This window comes from Hipposideros armiger, unplaced genomic scaffold, assembly GCF_001890085.2.
Source record: "Hipposideros armiger isolate ML-2016 unplaced genomic scaffold, ASM189008v1 scaffold_466, whole genome shotgun sequence".
NCBI classification, from domain to species: domain Eukaryota; kingdom Metazoa; phylum Chordata; class Mammalia; order Chiroptera; family Hipposideridae; genus Hipposideros; species Hipposideros armiger.
This window is the reverse complement of record NW_017731816.1, coordinates 174,860-195,825: the sequence shown is the minus strand read 5'-3', so window position 1 is coordinate 195,825 and position 20,966 is coordinate 174,860. Positions and strand designations below refer to the sequence as shown.

At 46.8% G+C, this 20,966-nt stretch overlaps 1 protein-coding gene across 1 annotated transcript in view; it reads left to right on the top strand.

Annotated features, from left to right (window-relative positions):
• The window catches only part of SAMD4B (sterile alpha motif domain containing 4B), a 37,172-nt gene that overhangs the window by 549 nt on the left and 15,657 nt on the right, over positions 1 to 20,966 (top strand). The window contains exon 2 of the mRNA XM_019666278.1: positions 13,695 to 14,097. Coding sequence (XP_019521823.1) covers positions 13,902 to 14,097 — 196 coding nt within the window. The 5' untranslated portion in view covers positions 13,695 to 13,901. The remainder of the gene's footprint in view (positions 1 to 13,694; positions 14,098 to 20,966) is intronic.

The window sequence follows — 20,966 nt, the reverse complement described above, 5'->3', positions numbered from 1 at the left end:
GGCCTCAGAGAACCCCCGCTCTGGCCCCAGTCCTCCATCCTCCTCCTCTTTCCAGAAATATTCCCTGAGGCCACTCCTTGGATATTCCAGCAATATGTGTCAGATGTCTTCTCCAGGAGCCTCCCTCGGAAGCCCTAAAACCCTCCTTCAGAGTCTCCCTCAAATATCCTCCAGACCCAGCATTCCCAGAATCTCCCCCAGAGACCGACTTCGCATTGGTCCACAGTCTCCCCCAGACTTCCCTCTCACACATCCCAGGAATTTTGCCTCTCGCCTGCCCCCATACCAGAAATCGCCTGAGAGATTTTCCACTCAGCCCCCAAATCCCAGAACCCCTCCCAAAAAATCCTTCAGAATGCCCCTAATGTGCCCAGAAAGTCCTCCTTAGAGACTGAAATGTCCTCAGATCCCCAAAACCCACCTGGAGGACCCGCCACCACCAGCCATCTCCCATATACACCCCTCCCCACCCCGGTCACATATCCCTGAAGTTATACCTTTGGACCCTTCCACAGATCCCAGCAAGCTCTCCCAGAGACCTCCTTATATCCCTTAAATCTCACCACCCTGAAATGCCCTAGAGATCACCCCCACATACCCCAAAAATCTTTCTCTGTGACCCCGCTCACTTATCCCAAAAATCTCCTCCAGAGAGTCTCTGAAGCCTATGGCAAACTCTTCTCCCACATTCCAAAAGCCTCTTCCAAAACCTCTTTTGTGTATCCCAAGTCTTACCCAGTAACCCACACCAAATGTTCCAAAAATTGCTTCTTCAGGATTGCAAAAAGTTCCCTTGTAGTTTCTCTATACAATCCCCCCTTCTAGACCTACTTCTAGATGAACTTTCTAAACAGCCCCTTCACGACCCCTGTAAACCCTAAGACCCTCTTCATGATCCCTCTGAGGTGCAATTTTTCAAGATCTCACATCTTCTCAGAGACCCCAGCAACCTCTCTTGAGCCCTCCTGAGGTGTGCCCTTGAAATCCCTCCTAGAACCCTTTCCAACACCCTCCAGAACCCCTTGAATTACCACTCAGAGACCTCCTGCCTTACTCAGAGACTTTTTCTAGAGGTTTTCCTTGAACTCTCCTTCACAGGTTCCCTCAAACTCTCTGTAGAAGACCTCTATCCCCGCCACTGCCAGTCTTCCCTCAAAATAACCCTCTGAGCGCCTGCTCTTAGAAAGTCCCAGAATTCTTTCTGAAAAACCCTCTACTCTGACATTCCCGCATTCCACTCAGAAGACCCACCTTCCCCATACACCCTTTTGAGAACTTTACTCAGAGTAGTTCCTAAAAAGACCTCTGTCACCCTGCTTTAGTGCATCTAAGGTCTCTCTCAGAAGACCACACCTCCCCAGATACCCTTTAGAGAATTTCTTCCAAAACTGCCCTGTGTCAACAACCCAAACCCCAACTTCATGAGACTTCTTCAGAACTCTCCCTCAGAATCCCCCTCTGATATCCCCAAGAAACCTTATCCAGGACCCTATCAGATTTACTCCTTTTAGAACCCCTATTTACACCCTCTCATCTCCATTCTTTTTCCTCTGAAATCAATTTAGAGAGACCCTTCGCAGATCTGAGTCTCCTTCCCCCATTATCCCTTCATAGGTCCCCACCATCTTCCAAATATTCCCCCCCACCAAGAGGCTCCATGTCCCCTTTCAATAAAAAGTTCCCCAAGAGACACCCTCAGCCCCTGAAATCCCAGTCCTCAGAGACCTTTCTCTCAGGTTTCATCCTCATAGACCTCCCCCCTCTACTTCCTTCAGATCTTCCCTTCAGAGATCGAGAGACCCTAACTCCCTCCTTAGAGACTATTTGAGGACTCCCCCCATTTTCCTTTCAGAAGCCTTCTCCTTCCTTTTCACGTTTGAGGGCCTCCTCACTAAAGAATTGCTTCCCCTATAGCAGTGGTCCTCAAAGTGTAATTCCTGGACCAGAAGAATCTGCATCACCTGGGTACTCGTTAGAAATGCCAATTCTTGGGTCCCAACCCAGACCTACTAAATGAGAAAACCTGGTAGTCGGACCCAGCAATCTGTTTTTAGGCACCCTCCTGGTGATTCTGCTGCATGCTCAAACTTGAGAACCACTGTCCTCTAGGAGGATTTCCCTTTCCTCACAGAAAGCCCTCGAAAGATGCCTCAGGGTGTACCTCTGTGCCTTACTGCCCACCCCCATTTTCATGGGTGTACCCTTTGTAAAGTGAAGTACCCATCCTCCAGAAAGAATCCTTACTCTCCTCAAAAGGCTTCTGGCTTCTCCACAAGGTTACCCCACCCTTTGAGCAATTACTTCACATTCTACCTTTATATGGTTCCCTTTCAGATCTTCCTCAGCACTTTCTCCTACTGACTTCCCCTCCAAACTGTCTTCCAGCCTTTGGAGCTTCTGCTTCAAATTGGTACTTCCTCGAACACACACATGTCCAGCTCTTCTCATCTATTCCTCATTTATGCTTCACATAGGCACCCTCTCCTTAAGGCACCTGCAAATACTTCCATTTTCTGTGTCTTACTGCCCAGAGCCCTCCGTTGTACTTCTTAGAGCACCACTCACCTTCTTTCTTGTAGTTTTTCATGTACTTGCCCACTCACCTTCACTGGACTCGGAGTTTGGAAAGTACTGAGATGTGTCTTGTTCCTCTGTGAATCCCACAAGGGATCTGCCATCTTGTAAGTTATTGGGAATCACTGAAGAATGGGCAGCTCTTCTTGCGTTTGGCCAGAAGTCTCTAAGTTCCTTAGATCTCACTCCCCACTCAGGTTCAACACATCTTCTTGCCCCTTCCTCTCCTCTTCCCTCATTTCTTCTCTACCCAGCCCCCTTTGCCTCTCCTGTCTGCCCCACCTGCTCCTGTCTAGGGGACTTTTCTTCGAGCTTTCTCCTGATTCTCAGCTACCCAAGTCCTATTCCTGATGACCTTCCTCACCCCATCCTGGTTGGCTTCTCAGCCATCCACAGGGCTCTCAACTTTCTCCAAGGGATTCTGCTTATCTCTGGGGTTGAGAAGAGGAAACAAAGATCACAGGGTGAACACTGGGGCCTGCCTTCAGGGTGCAGTAGCACAGTGCAGTAGAGGGGTTGAGCAGGTACACAGGGCAGAACATGAAATACAAATTATATGTTGTAGAAATTTGGCAATGAGCGAAGAAACATTCTATCTGGAAATGCTTTATAGAAAAGGTGGTATTTGGGCTGGGTGGTGTTCCACAGGAGTTGGGACAATGAGTAGCCTTCCAGGCAAAGGATACAGCTTATACAGTGGGTCAAAGACAAAAAAGCCCCCTTGTCTGTCACCTGTGGCATCTCTTCTCTTCCCATAAAGGACAGAGATAAAAGAGATCTCTTTTGTCTGCATCGTATTTGCCAGCTGCACTTTAGTGACCCAAAGGGTAATAATATTAATGACTACTGTTTATTGAGTAATTATTATGTAGCCATCACTGTTTAAGGGTTTCACATGTATTGTCTCATCTCATTCACAGGAACCCTATGGGGTAGGTAAACTACAATTATCCTCATTTTACAAAGGATGAAATTGAGGACAGGTGGCACAAATAGAAGTTCTCTGGGCCCTGTCCATCCCAAGATCATAGTGTCTGGAGTCAGAGAGTTGGATTTTCTGTTCAGATAGGGTTGGGAGCATTGGTGCATTTTAGTGTAGTGGTTAAGTGTGCAGATTCTGGAGCCAGACAGGATTTGCTTCCCACATCATCACTTACCAGTTTTGTGATCCAAGACAAGTTACTTAACTTCTTTGGTCCTCAGTTGCCATGGCTAAAAAATGAAGGTGATGATATCCTGCTTCATAAAATTATTATAAGGATTAAATAAGTTAATACATATAAAGTACTTAGAACAGTGCCCTGCACATAAGTTCTTAGTGTTTGCAAAACAAAAACAAAACCAAAAAAAATAGCTCATATCAGCCAGGACTCTAAAGATGTAAGTGACAGAACCTTCACTACTCGAACTAGTTTAATAAAAAATGAGAATTAGTTGGCTCGTGTTAGTGAAAAGTCCAGAGCTAGGATTGCTTCAGACCTACCTGCATCCAGAAGGAATTCAAACAGTCTCCTTAGTAACCTCTCCCCATTTCTCTACCGACTTAGCTTCATCCTCAACAGGTTTCTGCTTTGTGGTGACAAAGATGGCCCTCAGCAACCCCAGGCTTAAATTCTACCTCCTTAGCATCCTCAATGGAAAGAGAACTCTTTCCTGAGAGCCCCAGTTTGAAAACAGTTTTTTTTCCCTGAATAAATGTGAGATGATGACAGAAGATACTTAGAGACCTGTTTTGTGTTCTTTACCCTGGAACTCTCTTGCTTGCTGAGCGAGATAAGACTGGGATTCCATCCTGTGACCTGAGTATTGATAATAGTTCTCCTCCTCACTGTTCCCTAGCCCTAATCTGTGATTGTTTGAATTCAGAGAGAGTTTATGGCTAGTCTGACCCAATCAGACTCTCCTTTGGGATCTCATTGGGAGAGACAGGAATGAGATGACTGGCTTGGTTTGGTGGTAGCCTTAGGTAGAAGAGTACTGGTGTTCAGTTCCCTACCTCAGCTTTGGGTTTCCAAGGCTCAGAACTTTGGAAGAGAGTTAAGTAGATTACTACGAGTAGAGTTTTGTTTTGTTTTGTTTTCATGTAAATTTGTTGAATAGAGTCTGGTTGAGGGCAAGTCACAGAACAGTGTATAGAGTATGCAAGTCTCAAATGTCTCTAGCAATCAAGTAATTTATGGAGGTACTTTTCTAGGTACTGGAGATGCAGCAGTGAATGTAACAGTGAAGGTCTTGGAACTCATGGAGCTTATAATTCTAATGGGGGGGGTAACATTATAATCAAAGGAAATCAGGTAGGGGGTCGGACGAGTGGCTCAGTTGGTTAAGAGCTCGTTCAAGAGTTTGAGCTCTGCCCACAACTAGACTGAAGAACAAAAGGACAGCAACTTGTCTGTTCCCCTTCCCCCAGTTCCCCAGCACTGTTCCCATCCCCCCAAATCCCCAATAAAAATCTTTAAAAAATAAAAAAAAAGAGTTTGAGCTCTGAGCAACAGTGGTTCGATTCCCGGCCCGAGCTGAGCAGCCGCTGAGCTGCCAACAGGTGGCAGGATGGCTCAGCTTAAAAAAAAAAAGAAAGAAAGAAAGAAATCAGGTAGTGATATGTGCTGTGAAAGAAATAAAACAGTAGTGTGAGAGAGTGTGGGGGTAGCTGCTATGCACAAGGAGGTCGGAATTGGCCTCTTTGATTGGCCACTTTGAGGTGACACTTGAGCCTGATAAACCTGAAAGATGAGAAGGCACCACTTTGAAGATCTGGTAGTAGGACATTCTAATCCAAGCATTGTTACATGTAGAGAAAGTACTGTAAGGTGGGGACATTCTCACAGATGTTTATTGAGGATCTGTTATACCAGGTGCTATGCTAGGAATTAAAAATGTAGCAGTGAAGAATAATACAGCCACAGTATTCCCTTCCCTTGTGGACCTTACAATCAGAGCATTTCTGGAAGAGCTATATAGCCTTTGAAGAAACACCTTGACAAGGATATCAGACGAAAGAGTCCTTTCTACTGGGGAGATGATGAAGTTTGGGGCACATGAACCCAGATCTAATTGATGAGAAGGAGCCAGCCATGTCGTGATCTGGGGAAGAGCATTTCAGGTAGAGTGGTCAGCAACTGCAAAAGCCCTGAGATGTGGCCAGCCGAGTGGCGCATTGGTTAAGAGCTGGCTTGGGACGGTTCGGATCCCACATATGAGGACCAGTGACACTGCCCTCTACAGCTAAGATGCTGAACAACAGCTCTACCTGGAGCTGGGCTGCTGTGAGTCACTGGCGACGGTGTAGGCTGCAGCCCCTGCTGCAGTGGGTTGCCATGGGCTACCGTGTGTAGCCAGCAGCCAGAGTGAGCGGCTGTCCAGAAGCCGGCAACTGATGTGCCTCGCCTGGGAAGAGCGCAATGATGGTGCCAACTTGGGCCAGTGAAGCAACGTCCTCCACAACTAGACTGAAGAATAAAACGACAGCAACTTTTCTGTTCTCCTTCCCCCAATTCCCCAGCGCTGTTCCCATCCCCCAATAAAAATCTTTTTTAAAAAAGCCCTGAGATGTGTTCAAGGAACAGCAAGGAGACCAGTGTGGCTTGGAGCATAAGTGAGACAAAAGGAGCAAGGGATGGAGAGGTGGTTGACAGAGGCCAAATCATGGGGGGGGGGGGCTTGTGGTCCATGGTAAGGAGTTTACCTTTTCATTTAAGAAAATTGGGAAGCTATTAGAGGATTTTTAACGCAAGACAGTGACCTGATCTGATTTTTTTATTCTTCTTAGAAAGTTCACTGATTTTTGCAAGGAAAACAGAGGGGCAAAAGTGGAAGCAGGAGGCAAGTTAGGAGGCAATACATTTGTCCAGATGATAAAGGATCGTGACTTAATATAGTGCTGGTAGTAAAAATGTAGAGAAGCAGATATATTTTAGGTATAGAGAAGATAGGACTTAATGGTGTCATTAGAGAAAAAGAGGAATCCAGAAAGATGATAATAGCTAACAACTCTATGAGAGTATTTATGCCTCAGAACTCTATGAGAGTAGATACTATTATTATTATTTTAAGATTTTATTGAGGAATTGGGGGAGGGGAACAGCGCTGGGGAATTGGGGGAAGGGGAACAGACAAGTTGCTGCCGTCTTGTTCTTCAGTCTAGTTGTGGAGGACGTCTCTTCACTGGCCCATGTTGGTATTATCATTGCACTCTTCCTGGGTGAGGCAGATTGGTCGCCGGTCTCTGGATGGCCGCTCACGGTGGCTCTTGGCAGCTCACACTGGCTGCCAGCCACTCACCGTAGCCCATGGCAGCCCACTGCAGCAGGGGCTGCAGCCTACGCCATCGCCGGCAACTCACGGCAGCCCAGCTCCAGATCGAGCTGTTGTTCACCATCTTAGCTGTAGAGGACAGTGTCACTGACCCCCATGTGGGATCTGAGCTGGGGCACTGCTGCTCAGAGCTGACGTCCCAAGCCATCTCTTAACCAATGAGCCACTCAGCTGGCCTGAGTAGGTACTATTATTAACCCATTTTATAGATGAGAAAACAGGCACAGCAAGGTGAAACCACTTGCCCAAATTAAGGAAGGTAGTAAGTGGTAGGGTTATATTTCCAACCCAGTGAGCCTTGTCCCAAAGCCACTTGAGTTTTTGGAAAGAAACAGGAGGGCATGTTTAGCTGACATTAAGAAAAAAGAATTCTCAAGACCAGATGACTAGATCTTATGGAAGAGGAAGGAGTCAAAGATGACTCAAATATTGAGTTGTCCATAGAGAAGTGATAATAGATTCTATAGGAGTTGATTACATTCCTAAGTGAGAGGTTACATGCATGGAGAAGGGAAAGAGAGCCAAAGATAGAGTTTTAGAGGGGAGGAGTCACACCTTTAGACGTGGGAGGAGTAAAAGTGACAGCAATATATTGGGAAGAGGCATATGAGGGTTGGGGGTGGGGGGAGGAACACCAGCTGCTTCTCCAGGGTTTCCCAGAGCTCTCTAGGCTGTGTTATCTTACAGGAGGCCCTGTATGGCTTCTCACCTCTTCTCCCTCCCTTCCCCAGGACCATTCATATGAAAGCCTGATTCTTGGCTGAGGCAATAATACACATATGTTGTGTGCATATTTCAGAAGTTTCTGAAAATAATGGTTGGATTTTACAAGAGAAAAGTTGGGCTCCCTTGGCTTCTGACATTGTCCTGTTCTTCTCAGGTCAGGATACTGAGTTAACCTTAGGTAACTAGCCTATTACCTTGTTCTTGAAGTGTGAGTTCTTCAAAGGCCTAGGTGGGTGCTGTAGAAAGGCTAGGAATGAGTACAAAGGTTAATGGGACCCCATTATTTATCCAGAGATGTTGATGTTTAAAGGGTGTAACCTTTCAGCCCAACTTTCGAGGCAGCAGAAGGGTACTTGCAGGAGACTATAGCATTATTCTCAGGAATAAGCAAGAGCTCTAAAGCCAGACTGCCTGGCCTTAAACAATCTCATTTCTGTGCAATCTTGGATAAGTGACTTAACCCTTTCTGCCTCAGTTTCTCCATCTATGTAATGTGGATAATGTTATATCCATATATATGAGGTAGATATAGAATATATAGTTTTGAATCAAATGAGCTCATCTATAGAAAGCTGTTAGCATAGGGTCTAGCACATGACACTGAATGTATGGCTTATGAAGACATGCTAAGTATGCTAGGTATTTTTATATACATAGTTTAATTTCATTCTTACACGCTTCTCTGAGGAAGAAACTGAGTTGCTTGCCAAAGGTCAACATAGCAAGTAAGTATCAGCAGGATAACCCAGGTTTCAGCTAGGTCTGACTAACTCCACAGTGCTGCTGCTTAATGAGGAGAGTTGACCTCCAAAGGTGCCGTCGGTCCGTGGGCCATTTCTCACTCTTTGGGGCCAAGGAAGGATTCTAGTAGGCAGTTTTTCCTGGAACCTCTCAGCCAACTTTTGGCTCAATTTCGCACCTTCCAGGGTTGGTAGATACTTCTGAAGAAGGTTACTTAGTCCCTTAGAGACCAAATATGGCAGCAATATTATTGGGTTGTTTGGGAGACTTTGCTATAGGGGTTTCCGCTTCTGTATCTTTCCTCGAAGGCAGGGAATCATTTTTGGTGACATGAGGGCAAAGAGACCAGAGCAGTGGGGAATTCTGTTTTGTATAGGAGCATTTAAAGCCTTTTCAACTTTATGTGATAGAAACCCATCTCAAACTGGCCTCAGACAAAAAAGAAATTTATTGGTCCATGTAACTAAAAAGCCTGGGGTGGGGGAGGTGGGTGGATGGGTGGGGCTTCAGGCTAGCTAGATCCAGGTCTTGAAATGATGGGAACAGGTCTCCCTTTTTCTCCCCTCATCTCTTGACTCTGCCTTCATCTATGTTGGCTTCATTCTAAGGCAGACTGTCACTGTGAGGTAGCTGAAGTGGCAACCAGTGACATCAGATGTGAAATCTGAGCAACACTGAGAACTTATTTTCCCCAGTACTTCCAGCAAAAGTTCAGGGAGGACTTTTCCTTGTCCAGGCTTTACTTATCTACTCCTGGATCCAAGAAAGACAGTTAATTCTCCAAAGGGAACTTACAAGGCTGGTACTAGGAATGGATGTTTTTGCAGGCAAATCCACCATGACAGTAGGATGCCTCGGAATAAGTGATGATGCCTCTTCCCTGGCCTATCTTACCAAGCCAGGTCTTCCTTTCTCACTGCCGCCATGCACCCAGAATAGGTAGCTGAGGGCCTCTGGTCCTTTGATGGAAGAAAGCCATCCAGGCCTCTTCAATCACCGTCCACACCAAACATCCAGCATCTTTCTCCTGTCCAGAACATAGGAACCTTTCCTTTAGGGGTAATTTTTTTAACAGTGCTTTCTTAAAACTGACTGTTACCTAAAGCCCCAGTGTTTACTGAGGACTGTCTGAACCATCCTTGAGTGCTAAATCCTCTCTGTCAGTCATGTTCCCTGAGCAATGGGGTGGCTTGAAGGTATGAACCAGAGAGGCCCAAGGGAGGGATAGTTTTCAGACTTCCCGTCTTTTCCCAGTGTGTGTCCATCCATCTGGTCTAAGGACCACAGGCCACAGGCTTTGTTTTGTATACAAGTAGTGGCTCATTGTTGCTGTATTAATGTGAATTAATTTCCAATATTTAAAAATAGGGGAATTTTATTTAAAATTCCAGATTTCTGGCTCCACTTTAAAAAAAAAAAATTCTAACCTAACAGTACTGGATCCACATAACAGCAGTTGATTAGAGCTAAATTGTGACTTCTCCCTTTAGAAAGGGTGGTGCGTTCCAACTCACCATAGTCTTCACCAGCCTGCTTCATTTAAAACCTGGCCTTGTAAGCATTGTGTTTGAGACCCTGCTCTGTCCTATGGCTTTGCTTCTACCATTTGGCTCAGAGGAAAAAACTGGATTAATGTTTAGTCAACAGTTTATTTGGGGGGCACAGTGCTGTTGCTTAGGAAAAATAACCCAATAAAAGAGTTTATGAGTAAGAGTGTGCACAACTTTGGTCTGTTTGTGGATTTGGTCACTTTTGCCGTAAATGCTGTTGGCATATCAAATCTCCCATCATAAATATTCCCTCTGAAATAGTAACATGTCCTTCTGTCTTATGAGTTGCCACCCAGTGAAGGAATCCCTCCCACTCCCAAGGGATGTTCATCCAGCCTCTGCTTGACCACTTCCAGCAGCCAGAGAGCTTATTACCTCCTCACATGGCAGCCAGTTTTGTTCTTGGACAGATATATTATTTTAAAGTTCTTCCTTATGTTGAGGCAGCAGCTCTCTCCTTGGGACTAAAAGCCACAAAATGCTGGAGCTAGAAAGGGAAATTGATTTTTTCAGACATGTGAGCTACCACTCATCTATCCTACATCCAGGGCGAACATTGATAATCACAGTACTCTTCCTCATTGAGCCAGAAAGTAGAATGCATTCCTAAAATTTTTAAAATTAAATTCCTTGAAAATTTACAAAAATAATATGTGTTCAGTTGTAACTAGCCGTGAAATAGTAACAAGTTAGTAGAGAGTGTTATATCCTCCTCTCCAAGGTAACCAGGGTGAACAGTCTAGGGTATACCCTTCTACACACTTCTATACACGTATATACATAAATATTCATATATAAGATATATAAGCATTTTTGTATATGGCACTTTCTTTTTTTTTAACAAGATGTCATCATATTTACATATTATGCAGCTTATGGACATCCCTCCAGGTCAGTGTTTAAAGATCAAACACTATGTAGATAATAGAGTTTTTGTTTTGTTTTGTTTTGTTTTTTGCATTTTGCTATCAGGATCAAGCATATTTTTAATAGCTAGATGAAACCCCATTCTATGAGGTGTGCCCCAATTTATTAATCATTCCCCATTGCTTCATTTCTTCAGGATCCTTCTCACCACAGTGTTCCAGGCAACTACTACCAATCAATTGGAATTAGCCTGTGAGATAAAACCCATTTGTCATGTCTGATCCAGTCTAGCTCCTTATCTCACACATTCTAGAGAAGAGAAGCAGCAAACTAGCCAAAGATCAAAGTGAATCAGTGGCTCAGGCAAGACTAGAACTGCATTTTCTTGACTTTCAACATTTTCCGTATCCCATGTTGCCTCTCACTAAGAGCTGTCTACCCTGGTTCTGCTCTGGAATAAATTCCTCTTCTGTGTGCTACCCCTTCAGATATTCGAAGTCAGTTATGCCATTGCTCCTGAGTCTTCTCTTCCCTGGGGGAAATTTCCTCAGTGCCTTCAGATTTTTCTCTTAGACAGCGGTTCTCCACCTTCCTAATGCTGCGACCCCTTAATACAGTTCCTCATGTTGTGGTGACCCCCAACCATAAAATTATTTTCGTTGCTACTCTATAACTGTAATGAGTCGTAATGTAAATATCTTTTTTGTTTTCTGATGGTCTTAGGCAACCCCTGTGAAAGGGTCGTTCGACCCTCCAAGGGATCGCGACCCACAGGTTGAGAACCACTGTCTTAGGACAAGATTTCCAAGTCCCTTTATCATCCTGTGGGCCATTTGCTCTATCTTCTTCCAAGCTTACCTTCTTTTTTTTCTTTTTTTTTTTAAGCTGAGCCATCCTGCTATCTGTTGGCAGCTCAGCGGCTGCTCAGCTCGGGCTGGACTCGAACCGCCGTTGCTCAGAGCTCAAACTCTTGAGCGAGCTCTTAACCAACTGAGCCAGTCGGCCGGCTCCATGCTTACCTTTTTTATTCATTCATTTATTCATTGAACAAATACATATTAGCATCTTCTATGTGGCAGTCACTGTTCTGGGCACTGTGACTATATAGCTTGCATTTTGATGGGAAGAGAGAAACAAACATAAAGATGATAGGCGAGGATGTTTAATTATATAAGAGAAATGAAGTACTGTTAATGTAATAGAGTTAACTGAGAGAGAGACTCCTTAGATTGGTCAGGGAAGATCTCTCTGAGGAAGTGACACTCAACTGAGACAAGTGACAAGTAGGAGCCAGCCATAGATAGGTAAACAGGAAAAAACTTGGTACAAGATGAGGATGGAAAGGCCACTAGAGTCTTGCAGGGCCCTGAAGGACAAGATAAGAAATTTGGGGTTAGTGTAGATTTTATTTACATGCAATGGGAAGTCACTGGAGGATTTTCAGCCAAGGGAGGCAACATTTGATTTCCCTTTTTAAAAGATTTCTTGGAGGCCTGTTTAACTTGGAACAATGTTTCACTTTCCCCCTGCATTTGCCACTTATATTCAGTGGGATTGACAGCCAGGCCAGTTTCCTTTGTTCAGGTACCCTGTCGGTCAGGTGAGTCACGGCCAATGTCAGGTGCACCTCACAGCCCTCCTTAGCAGGAGCATAGAAGTTCAGGGAGATGGCAGTAGCTCCCTAAGACCTAAGCCCAGTAGGTTTAATGGGTCTTTGTATGGAGTTCTCAGTCCTCTTGGCAGCCAGAGGTGGGTGGAGCCGAATGTGGTTTGGGGATGGAGCCAAGAGCCCTGGTTGCAAGAAAGACAGACAGGAAATGTGAGTGGAGACCTAGAGCTGGAGACACTTAGAAAAAGATTTCAGAGTAGTGTCCAGAAACCAATCAACTGCAGAATAGGCCTGTTGTCTGCCCAGTTGACACAGCTTCTATGTAGTTCCTGCCTAAGAGAAATTTGGACATTTCCTTGCTCTGGAGTTTTTGACTTTTGATGTGTCCCCTTCTCAGGTTGACATCCTCTTGGCTCTTAGGTATCTGGATGACAAGCTGGGATCCCTGATAGCCAAGGGGAGTTCCCAACCCACTGGACTCGCTAGGGTCAAAATTAGTCTTCAGGGGAATGAAGAAGAGGGCTGGGAGAGCTTCACCTCAGAGTAGAGATAGGTGGGTTCTTAGACATCAAAGCTGTACCTTTTCCAGACTGGCAGAGCTGAATTGGAGGAGGTGAGATCTGCCTAGCCTGTTGGAGATATTTGAAAAGGCCCCTGTCTGCGCGTGTCCTTACCCTTAGGCACCCAGACAGTTAACTGACCAGGTAGCTATCCACATACCTGAGATCTCCACTTGGGGTCACCACCCCACCACCTACCCACATCCTAGCTTTGTGGGTCTTAGCTTGAAATAATATAAAGACCCCTTAGGATCCTTTTAGCAGGTGAGCAGTCTTTGTCCAGCTCTTGGAGGAGGTGGCCAGAGACCAGCAAGGTCAAGGCATGTGCTTGGGTTCACATATCTGCTTAGTCATGTCACCTGGGGCCAGGTGATTCAGACCTTTTCTCATAGTGTGGCCGCTTCTATTTCCCATTCCTGGAAAATCTTACCAACTTATTCACTGCTTTAAATCCACACTCCCTTTGGCCCTGTGACAGCCATGCCTGAGGTGTAGCCATCTTCTTTGTCTAGGGTAGGTCTCTTGTGTTCCAATCAAGCCTTTTCTCTGGATCTAGAGATTGGAGGGAGAATTGGTTTAGTATCTGGTGGTGGCTTCACCTTTCTCCCAGGAACTCAGCACAGTCTAAAGGTATCCTGAAAGAGGAAGGCATAAGGCCTCCTTACCCTCTCAACTCACACTCACCAGGCCAATTCCTGCCCCTTCATTTGACCTTCATCCTGCCCCATCTGACCTTCTTGCTTCGTTTTCTAGGAGCCTGGAGAGGTGTGGCTGGACCAAGACCTCCCCCAATGTGAGCAGATTTCCTCCTCCCACCACCACCTATTGCCACCTCGCCAGGGAACGTTCTCAAGCCCTGGCCTTCAGGGGAGAGGTAACAGGAGCCCGGAGCCGAGACCATGTGACGGCGCTGGCCCTCGCCACCGCCGTCCCCCCCACCCTGGCCCCAGGCCCGGCACCATGATGTTCCGAGACCAGGTGGGCATCCTCGCTAGCTGGTTCAAGGGCTGGAATGAGTGTGAGCAGACAGTGGCCCTGCTGTCCCTTCTGAAGCGGGTCACCCGCACCCAGGCCCGCTTCCTGCAGCTCTGCCTGGAGCACTCATTGGCGGACTGCAATGACATCCACCTGCTGGAGTCGGAGGCCAACAGTGCTGGTGAGTCTCCACCCCCAGAGATGGGTGCACAGCAGCAGGGATACCTGGAACAGGAACAGATGTCAGATGGCTAAGGAGGCCTACCCATCAATGGTGCTAAGAAATGTGGGGTCTAGGCTTGTCAGTGGGTGGGGAGTCCATGACCTCCCAAGTCATCATCATGGGTCTCCTGTGGCTTTGTTGCCAGTTATCCTCAGGCATGGAATGGGGGACTTCTGGGGGATGGGAGTGCAAACTGGAAACTACCCATAGCAAAGTAAGGGTCATGTAGAGTGATTTGTCTGGGCAGCTTAATGGAACAGGCTAAAGTCATTACCTGTGAAAGGGGTGGAAGGTGAGCATTAATTCATTTCTCAAGCTCTAGGACATCAAAACTAGGAGGGAATTTTAGAACTCTTCCAAATTTACAGGTCATCTTATACTATTCTTCATCCCCCAAAGGTAGGTTGGACTTAAAGCATAAACAGCTTCAAGAGAGTTTTGAATTTAGATAAAGTCCATATCAGTTCCCCAAGCACTCTGTAGAGAGATGCTCTGTCTCTCATGAGGTTGTCGTTGGGATCAATAAGCCAAACTTTTCTAGAACCTCTCCATAGGGTCCAACACATAAACAGGAGTCAGGCCAGAGCACCATGTCAAGGGGCACCGCTGAAGCGATTCTGGCCTTCTGGGCCTCCACAGGCCTGGGTGCAAGAGAGCTGTTGTCCTCGATGACGGGTGGGAGAGATGGAGGCCAGAGCAGAGGGCAAGTTGCTCACATTTGAAAACTAGCTGGAGAGGGCACCTAGGGACCCCATGTAAAGTGTTTCCAGACCCTTCCCACCTTCTTCCGCAGAATATAGCTCACATTGAGCCCTTATGACAAGCTAAGTACTGGCTTTAACTTGTATGGTAACTTCGATAGCAGTGTTCTTTGGTGGCTCTAGAGTCAGACTTTCTAAGTTTAAATCCCAATTCTGTCACTTGCCATATAACCAAGTGACTTAACCTTTCTGAGCTTTGGTTTCCTCATATTTAAAATTAAGATGATAACTGTGCTTACCTTCTAGGGTGGTTGTGAGCTCTGTGACTACTGCCTGGCAGGTAGTAAACAATAAATGTCAATTGTCGTTTTTATTGTTAATAACTCATTTAGTCCTCACAACAACCCCATGAGCCAGATACTATTATTATCCCCATTATATAGGTGAGGAAATCAGCATCGGCTGCTAGGACTCGGGAGCCACGGAGCTGCCTGGCTCCCCTCATCTCCCCAGGCCCACCTGTCTTAGCAACAGTCACCTTTATTTTGCTCAGTTTTTATGTACAAGTCACAGAAGTACCATGGTTGCAGGAGAAGACGGTTCCTCAGGTTCACAGTCACACTGGCTTAAGTCCCAGTCTGGTGGACAATGAGCAGCAAGAACCCAGCTTGGCTGCAGCAAGTTTAGAGCTAAGCCATTTCACACCCTTCCCAGCCTCCCAACCAGGAAGAGCTCCCCTCTGCTCTAGCGCCAGGGACAGGAGTTCAGTGGTTGTAGTATGGCTCTGCCCCCGTAGTGGGGACTCCTTTGGGACACGGCTTTGTCACACATCCCCACCAACCACCTTATCTTGAGCAGGCAGTTTGATGAGCACTGGGTGCCAATCTTGGCTATATATCAGAATCACCAGTAGTGCTTTTTGCTATTTATTTGAGCGTTTTTAGTTGGTTTTTTTTGTTGTTTTCTTTTAAGATTTTTATTGGGGAATTGGGGGAAGGGGAACAGACAAGTTGCTGTCATTTTGTTCTTCAGTCTAGTTGCGGAGGACGTTGCTTCACTGGCCCAAGTTGGCACCATCATTGCACTCTTCCCAGGCGAGGCACATCAGTTGCTGGCTTCTGGACGGCCACTCACTGCGGCTGCTGGCCGCTCACGCTGGCTGCTGGCTACATATGGTAGCCCATGGCAACCCACTGCCACAGGGGCTGCAGCCTATGCCATCGCTGGCGACTCCCAGCAGCCCAGCTCCAGGTTGAGCTGTTGTTCAGCATCTTAGCTGTGGAGGGCAGTGTTACTGGCCCTCATATGTGGGATCCGAACCGGGGCCCTCTGGCGTCCCAAGCCAGTTCTTAACCATCGCGCCACTGGGCTGGCCCGAGCATTTTTAGTTTTTGCTTTTGTTTCTAAAACTTGTAAAGACAAACCATATGAAAGGTGAAAAGTGAGGTCTCCCTTACAGACTTTCATGTTCTCAATTTGTGCATATTTTGTGAGATATTCTGTGCATTTATGAGCACATACATATTCTCCCTCCAGCTTTTTCATTGTTTTGGTTGTTTTAACACACAGAACAGAACACTGTGCATATTAACCAGTTTGCTTTTTATATAACTTAATAATATAACTTGAAGATCATCTGTATTCAGCACATATGTGTATATCTCACTGTTATTAATGGCTGCTTAGTAAAAAGAATAGGTAACGTTTATAGAGCCCTACCTGTGTATTAAGCAGTACTTTACCTTTATTACTCATTTAACCCTCACAACAGCTCTGTAAGGTAGGTCTTAGTATTCCCTCATTTTAGAGACCTGGAGAGGTTTAGTGACTGATCATACACCTGGTCAGAGGTGGAGCTGGAATTTGACTTTAAAACTCTTGCTCTTGACCAGTGTAGGCTCTACCACATGATACGTTCAGCCTTACTCTTATAAACAGTTCTCTAATGTCTACCATTTAAGAATTTCTAGGATAGGGCCGGCCGAGTGGCCCGATGGTTAAGAACTGGCTTGGGATGCCAGAGGGCCCCGGTTCGGATCCCACATATGAGGGCCAGTGACACTGCCCTCCACAGCTAAGATGCTGAACAACAGCTCAACCTGGAGCTAGGCTGCCAATTTTTGCCGGCCGACGCAATAGGCTCCAGCCCCTGCGGCAGTGGGTTGCCATGGGCTACCGTGTGTAGCCAGCAGCCAGCGTGAGCAGCCAGCAGCTGCAGTGAGCGGCCATCCAGAAGCCAGAGACTGATCTGCCTTGCCTGGGAAGAGCGCAATGATGGTGCCAACTTGGGTCAGTGAAGCAACGTCCTCCACAACTAGACTGAAGAACAAAAAACGACAGCAACATGTCTGTTCCCCTTCCCCCAATTCCCCAGCACTGTTCCCATCTCCCCCAATTCCCCAATAAAAAAATCTTTAAAAAAAAAAAAAAGAATTTCTAGGATAAATTCTAGTTTGAAGGTATGTTCATTTACATATTTGCTGCTACCACATGGCCCTTGCAAGACATGGTACACTTTATACCAAGAACCAGAGACCCATCCCAGATGGTTGCATTGGTATGTTGGAGGTATTGCCTAGCTAGGGTTGAGAATTGCTGTGGAATGAATTGACTAATGTTATATGAATCAAGGTCTTAATCTACAGTCCAATGTCAGATGGTGAGAATATAACAAGCTGATACTTAGATGAATGGAGAAGTAGGGAAAACTTAGAATGAAAGAAGAGAGGGAGGGCCATGGTGTGTTCCAGAGTCAACAGGAAGCCTGCCAGGATTAGAGAGCAAAGCATGACTGGAGAGAAATTCTGTAGGGCCTTGAATATCTCTTTCCTTAAAGGTAAATTCTGTAGGGCCTTGAGTGCCTCTTTCCTAATAAACATAGGGGCTCCAAGATGAAGGAGGCCTGTGTCTCCTGACTTGCTCCCACCCTCAAGTAGAACAGCCCTGCCCTGCCTTATTTGTGAAGGAAGGAGCTACTTCCAGGCCTTGGGGGCCTGCCTCGTGGAAGGAGCTGTGCATCCTCTGACTGTTTCGCCTCCTCTCTGTTTGTTGTAGTCTTCCCGTTCCCATGTTTCCCAAACTTGCATCATTGTCAAGATCACCTGGTGGCAGATGAGGTGACTTAAAATCTCGGTTCCTCGGCCCCTTACCCAGACCCACTGAATTAGAATCCTGAGGGGATGGGCCTGGGAACAAGTACCCAGGATCTTCTGCTGAGCAGGCAGTTTGGAAGAAGATGCCTGCTGGATGATTCATTTGTCATAGGATGTGAGAACAGGAGTCAGGACACCCAGTTCTAGATCCAGCCCTGCCACCAAACACCTCTTGAGACCTGGGCCAGCCCCACCCTTTTTGAGCCTGAGGGTCCACATCTGGGCAGTGAGGGCGTTGTTCTAGATACACTCCCATATCTCTTGGGCTCTGAAAGAATATGCCAAAGAAGGCAAAGTTACAGCCAAGCATATGCTGTGTTTGGGGGCCCAGCATATTCTTCTAAAGCAGTAGTTCTTAATATTTTATGGGATGGATCCCCCAGAATCTGTCCCTTTTCCCTACCAAAATGCACACCAACCCCACAACCAAATCTTGATTTCAGTCAGTCCACCAATTCCTTGATAAAAGATGCCTATTACAGGGTCTGAAGTTCATCTTTTCAGATCCCTTTAGGTTAGGAGAACTGAACAGTGAGGCAAGTCCCTCTGCTTTTTTCTGGGTTTGTACTTCATGTCCCACCCACCCAACCCTGCTACTTCCTCTAGTTCTCCCAAGGAGATCCTGGGCTCAGGTTTGGGTTTGGGTCAGAGCTGCCCACCTCCCCACCCCTTTCTCAGAAAGGGTGGGGAATGCAGAGGGTTTGATCTAGGCGAGTGGGTTCCAACTCTGGCTTCATGTCAGAATCACCCAGGTTCTTTATAAAAAGAACCCGAGGCCTGGGTCCTGTTCCCAGAGATTCTGATGTTTTTAAAATTAAGCTCCTTAGTTAGCTCTGTGTGCACCCAGTGGAGAACTACTTGTCTTGATGCTGATGCTGATTCTGGGTGGGCCCAGGAAGGTGGTGAGGGTACTGTCATGTGACCTGTAGGGAGTGGGGGCTGTGGAAAGTGGCTCTGGTCTGGGCTGTCCCTTCCTCAAGCAGCTGGAAGTCCCCCAGCCCAGGCAGCTAGTGTTGGTTTCATGGAAGCAGAATCTGAGACAACACCCAGGAACAGGCAGGGAGAGGCCCCTTTTTCCCCTTGTGGTCATCCTTGTTTCTTTTCCCAATGCTGCCTTTCCTGCTTGTTTGGAGCTATAACAATAATCCTGTCTCTTTTTCTCTCATGCTTACTTGGACCAGAAGGATGGGGCCAGGGAAGCTGAAATCCCCTTCCCTCCCTGGTCCTATAGCTTCCTGAGCCACATTTCCCATAGTTCTTTCCTCCTCCTGTCCTCTGAGTCAGAGTCCCTGTATCCAGCAGGTTTAAGCCCCTCCCTCTCCGGCTCACTGAATCTGGGTGGGGAAACTGAGATCAGGAGGGGGCCATGGCTTGCTTAGTGAGTCACCAGAGCTCAGCTCTGATGCCTCCACCCTCTCGGTTCAAGCTCTACTGACACAGTTCATCAAACAAAAATGTGAGCCCCTGACCTTGCCCTATGTTTGTGTGAGCTGGAGTGAGGCAGAGAAGGGCATATTTGGAGCCAAACCCCAGTCCCTCTGACTGGTGCCTGAGGCTGCCACGATTGTTGCAACAGCCCAGCACATAAAAATGGGTTTGCTCTTATGGCCGTCTCCAAGATATATTTAGCTCCTGTGATCTGCCAGGACCCAGGGTCATGACCTACTTAGCTCTGGTCACCTGGCCAAAAAGGGCACTCATATGCACAGTCTCCCTTATCTTCTCCGTGCCTGTGAATTCAGGTTTGTATCTTGGTGAGAAGCAGCCGTTGGCATCACAGCATTCCCCAGCCCCACCCCCATCTGCCCACCTCCAGAATTTCATCATTGCTTGTGCTTCTAGTTCAGAGGAACCAGCGTTATGTGTGTTTTCGGTAAATAACTGTGTGAAATTTCCACCCCTGTTAGTAATCTTAAGAGGGAGGCCCAGATGTGTCCTCCTATGTGAATTGCTCCCCCAAGCCCTGAAACAGCATGGGCTGTAGATCTTCAACCAGGAAGAGCAATAATATTAATAGTTAAAATGCATGGAGCACCTTAGGTGCTGTATACAGTTGTGTCATTGAATCTTTACAACAATCCTGCAACAAAGGTGCTTTTACTACCTCCATTGTACAGAAGAAGAGGAGACCCAAGGCTCAGAGAGGTTAAAGGACTGGCCCACAATTATGTTGACCTAGGTCATGGAGGCAGAGCTGGATTTCGAATCCAGGCAAGTTTGCCTGTTGCACTTGTGCTCTCTTATTCGGTATACTCTGCTAGGACACAAGATAGAATGACTTGAGGTCGGGATCCTAGAGAAGGCACACTATACACATATAGACACCCCTACCTTCCAGGAGACCCATCTGGGTCCAATTGTACAGGTATTTGTTAGGCCCCTGCTATGCCTCAGCTCTGGGCCAGACTCTTCTGATCTGGGCAGGAAACTAGAAGTTCTATCCCCACCCGTCATCTGCAGCCCCAGCTGGGCTCACCCCAAGGGGCCTTAGGCTGCGCAAATTTTTTGGAAGAGTTCCAGTGCTCAGTGATGCTTCCCAGCTTTGGGAGGCCCGCCCTCCCCACCACAGCACCCCACAGACACATGAACACATGCATTTCCCTAGGGTCAGCCTTTATTCATCCAAAACCACTCTCCCCTTCACAGTAGAACAAGGTCCTTCATTGAGCCCAACCCTTGGGGCTGTTCTGTCACGTCCCCTGGCAGTACCAGAGGAGAATCTGTGTCCCTTAGCCCTAGGGTCCTGGCAGTACTCGGGTGGGGGAGGGACTAGACAAGGCTTCTCTCTGTTCCAGTTGCCTCTGGCTACCCTGCAAGGCCTAAACAGCAGTGATGGAGAACATCAGGGTAGGACTGAAGGCGTAGGCTGACTCTGCTGGAGGAGGGAGAAAAACACCTGTCATTGAGTCACATACTGAGTGCTTACTATGGGCAGACTCTGTCAGGTGCTTTCCATGCATTGTCTCCCTAAATC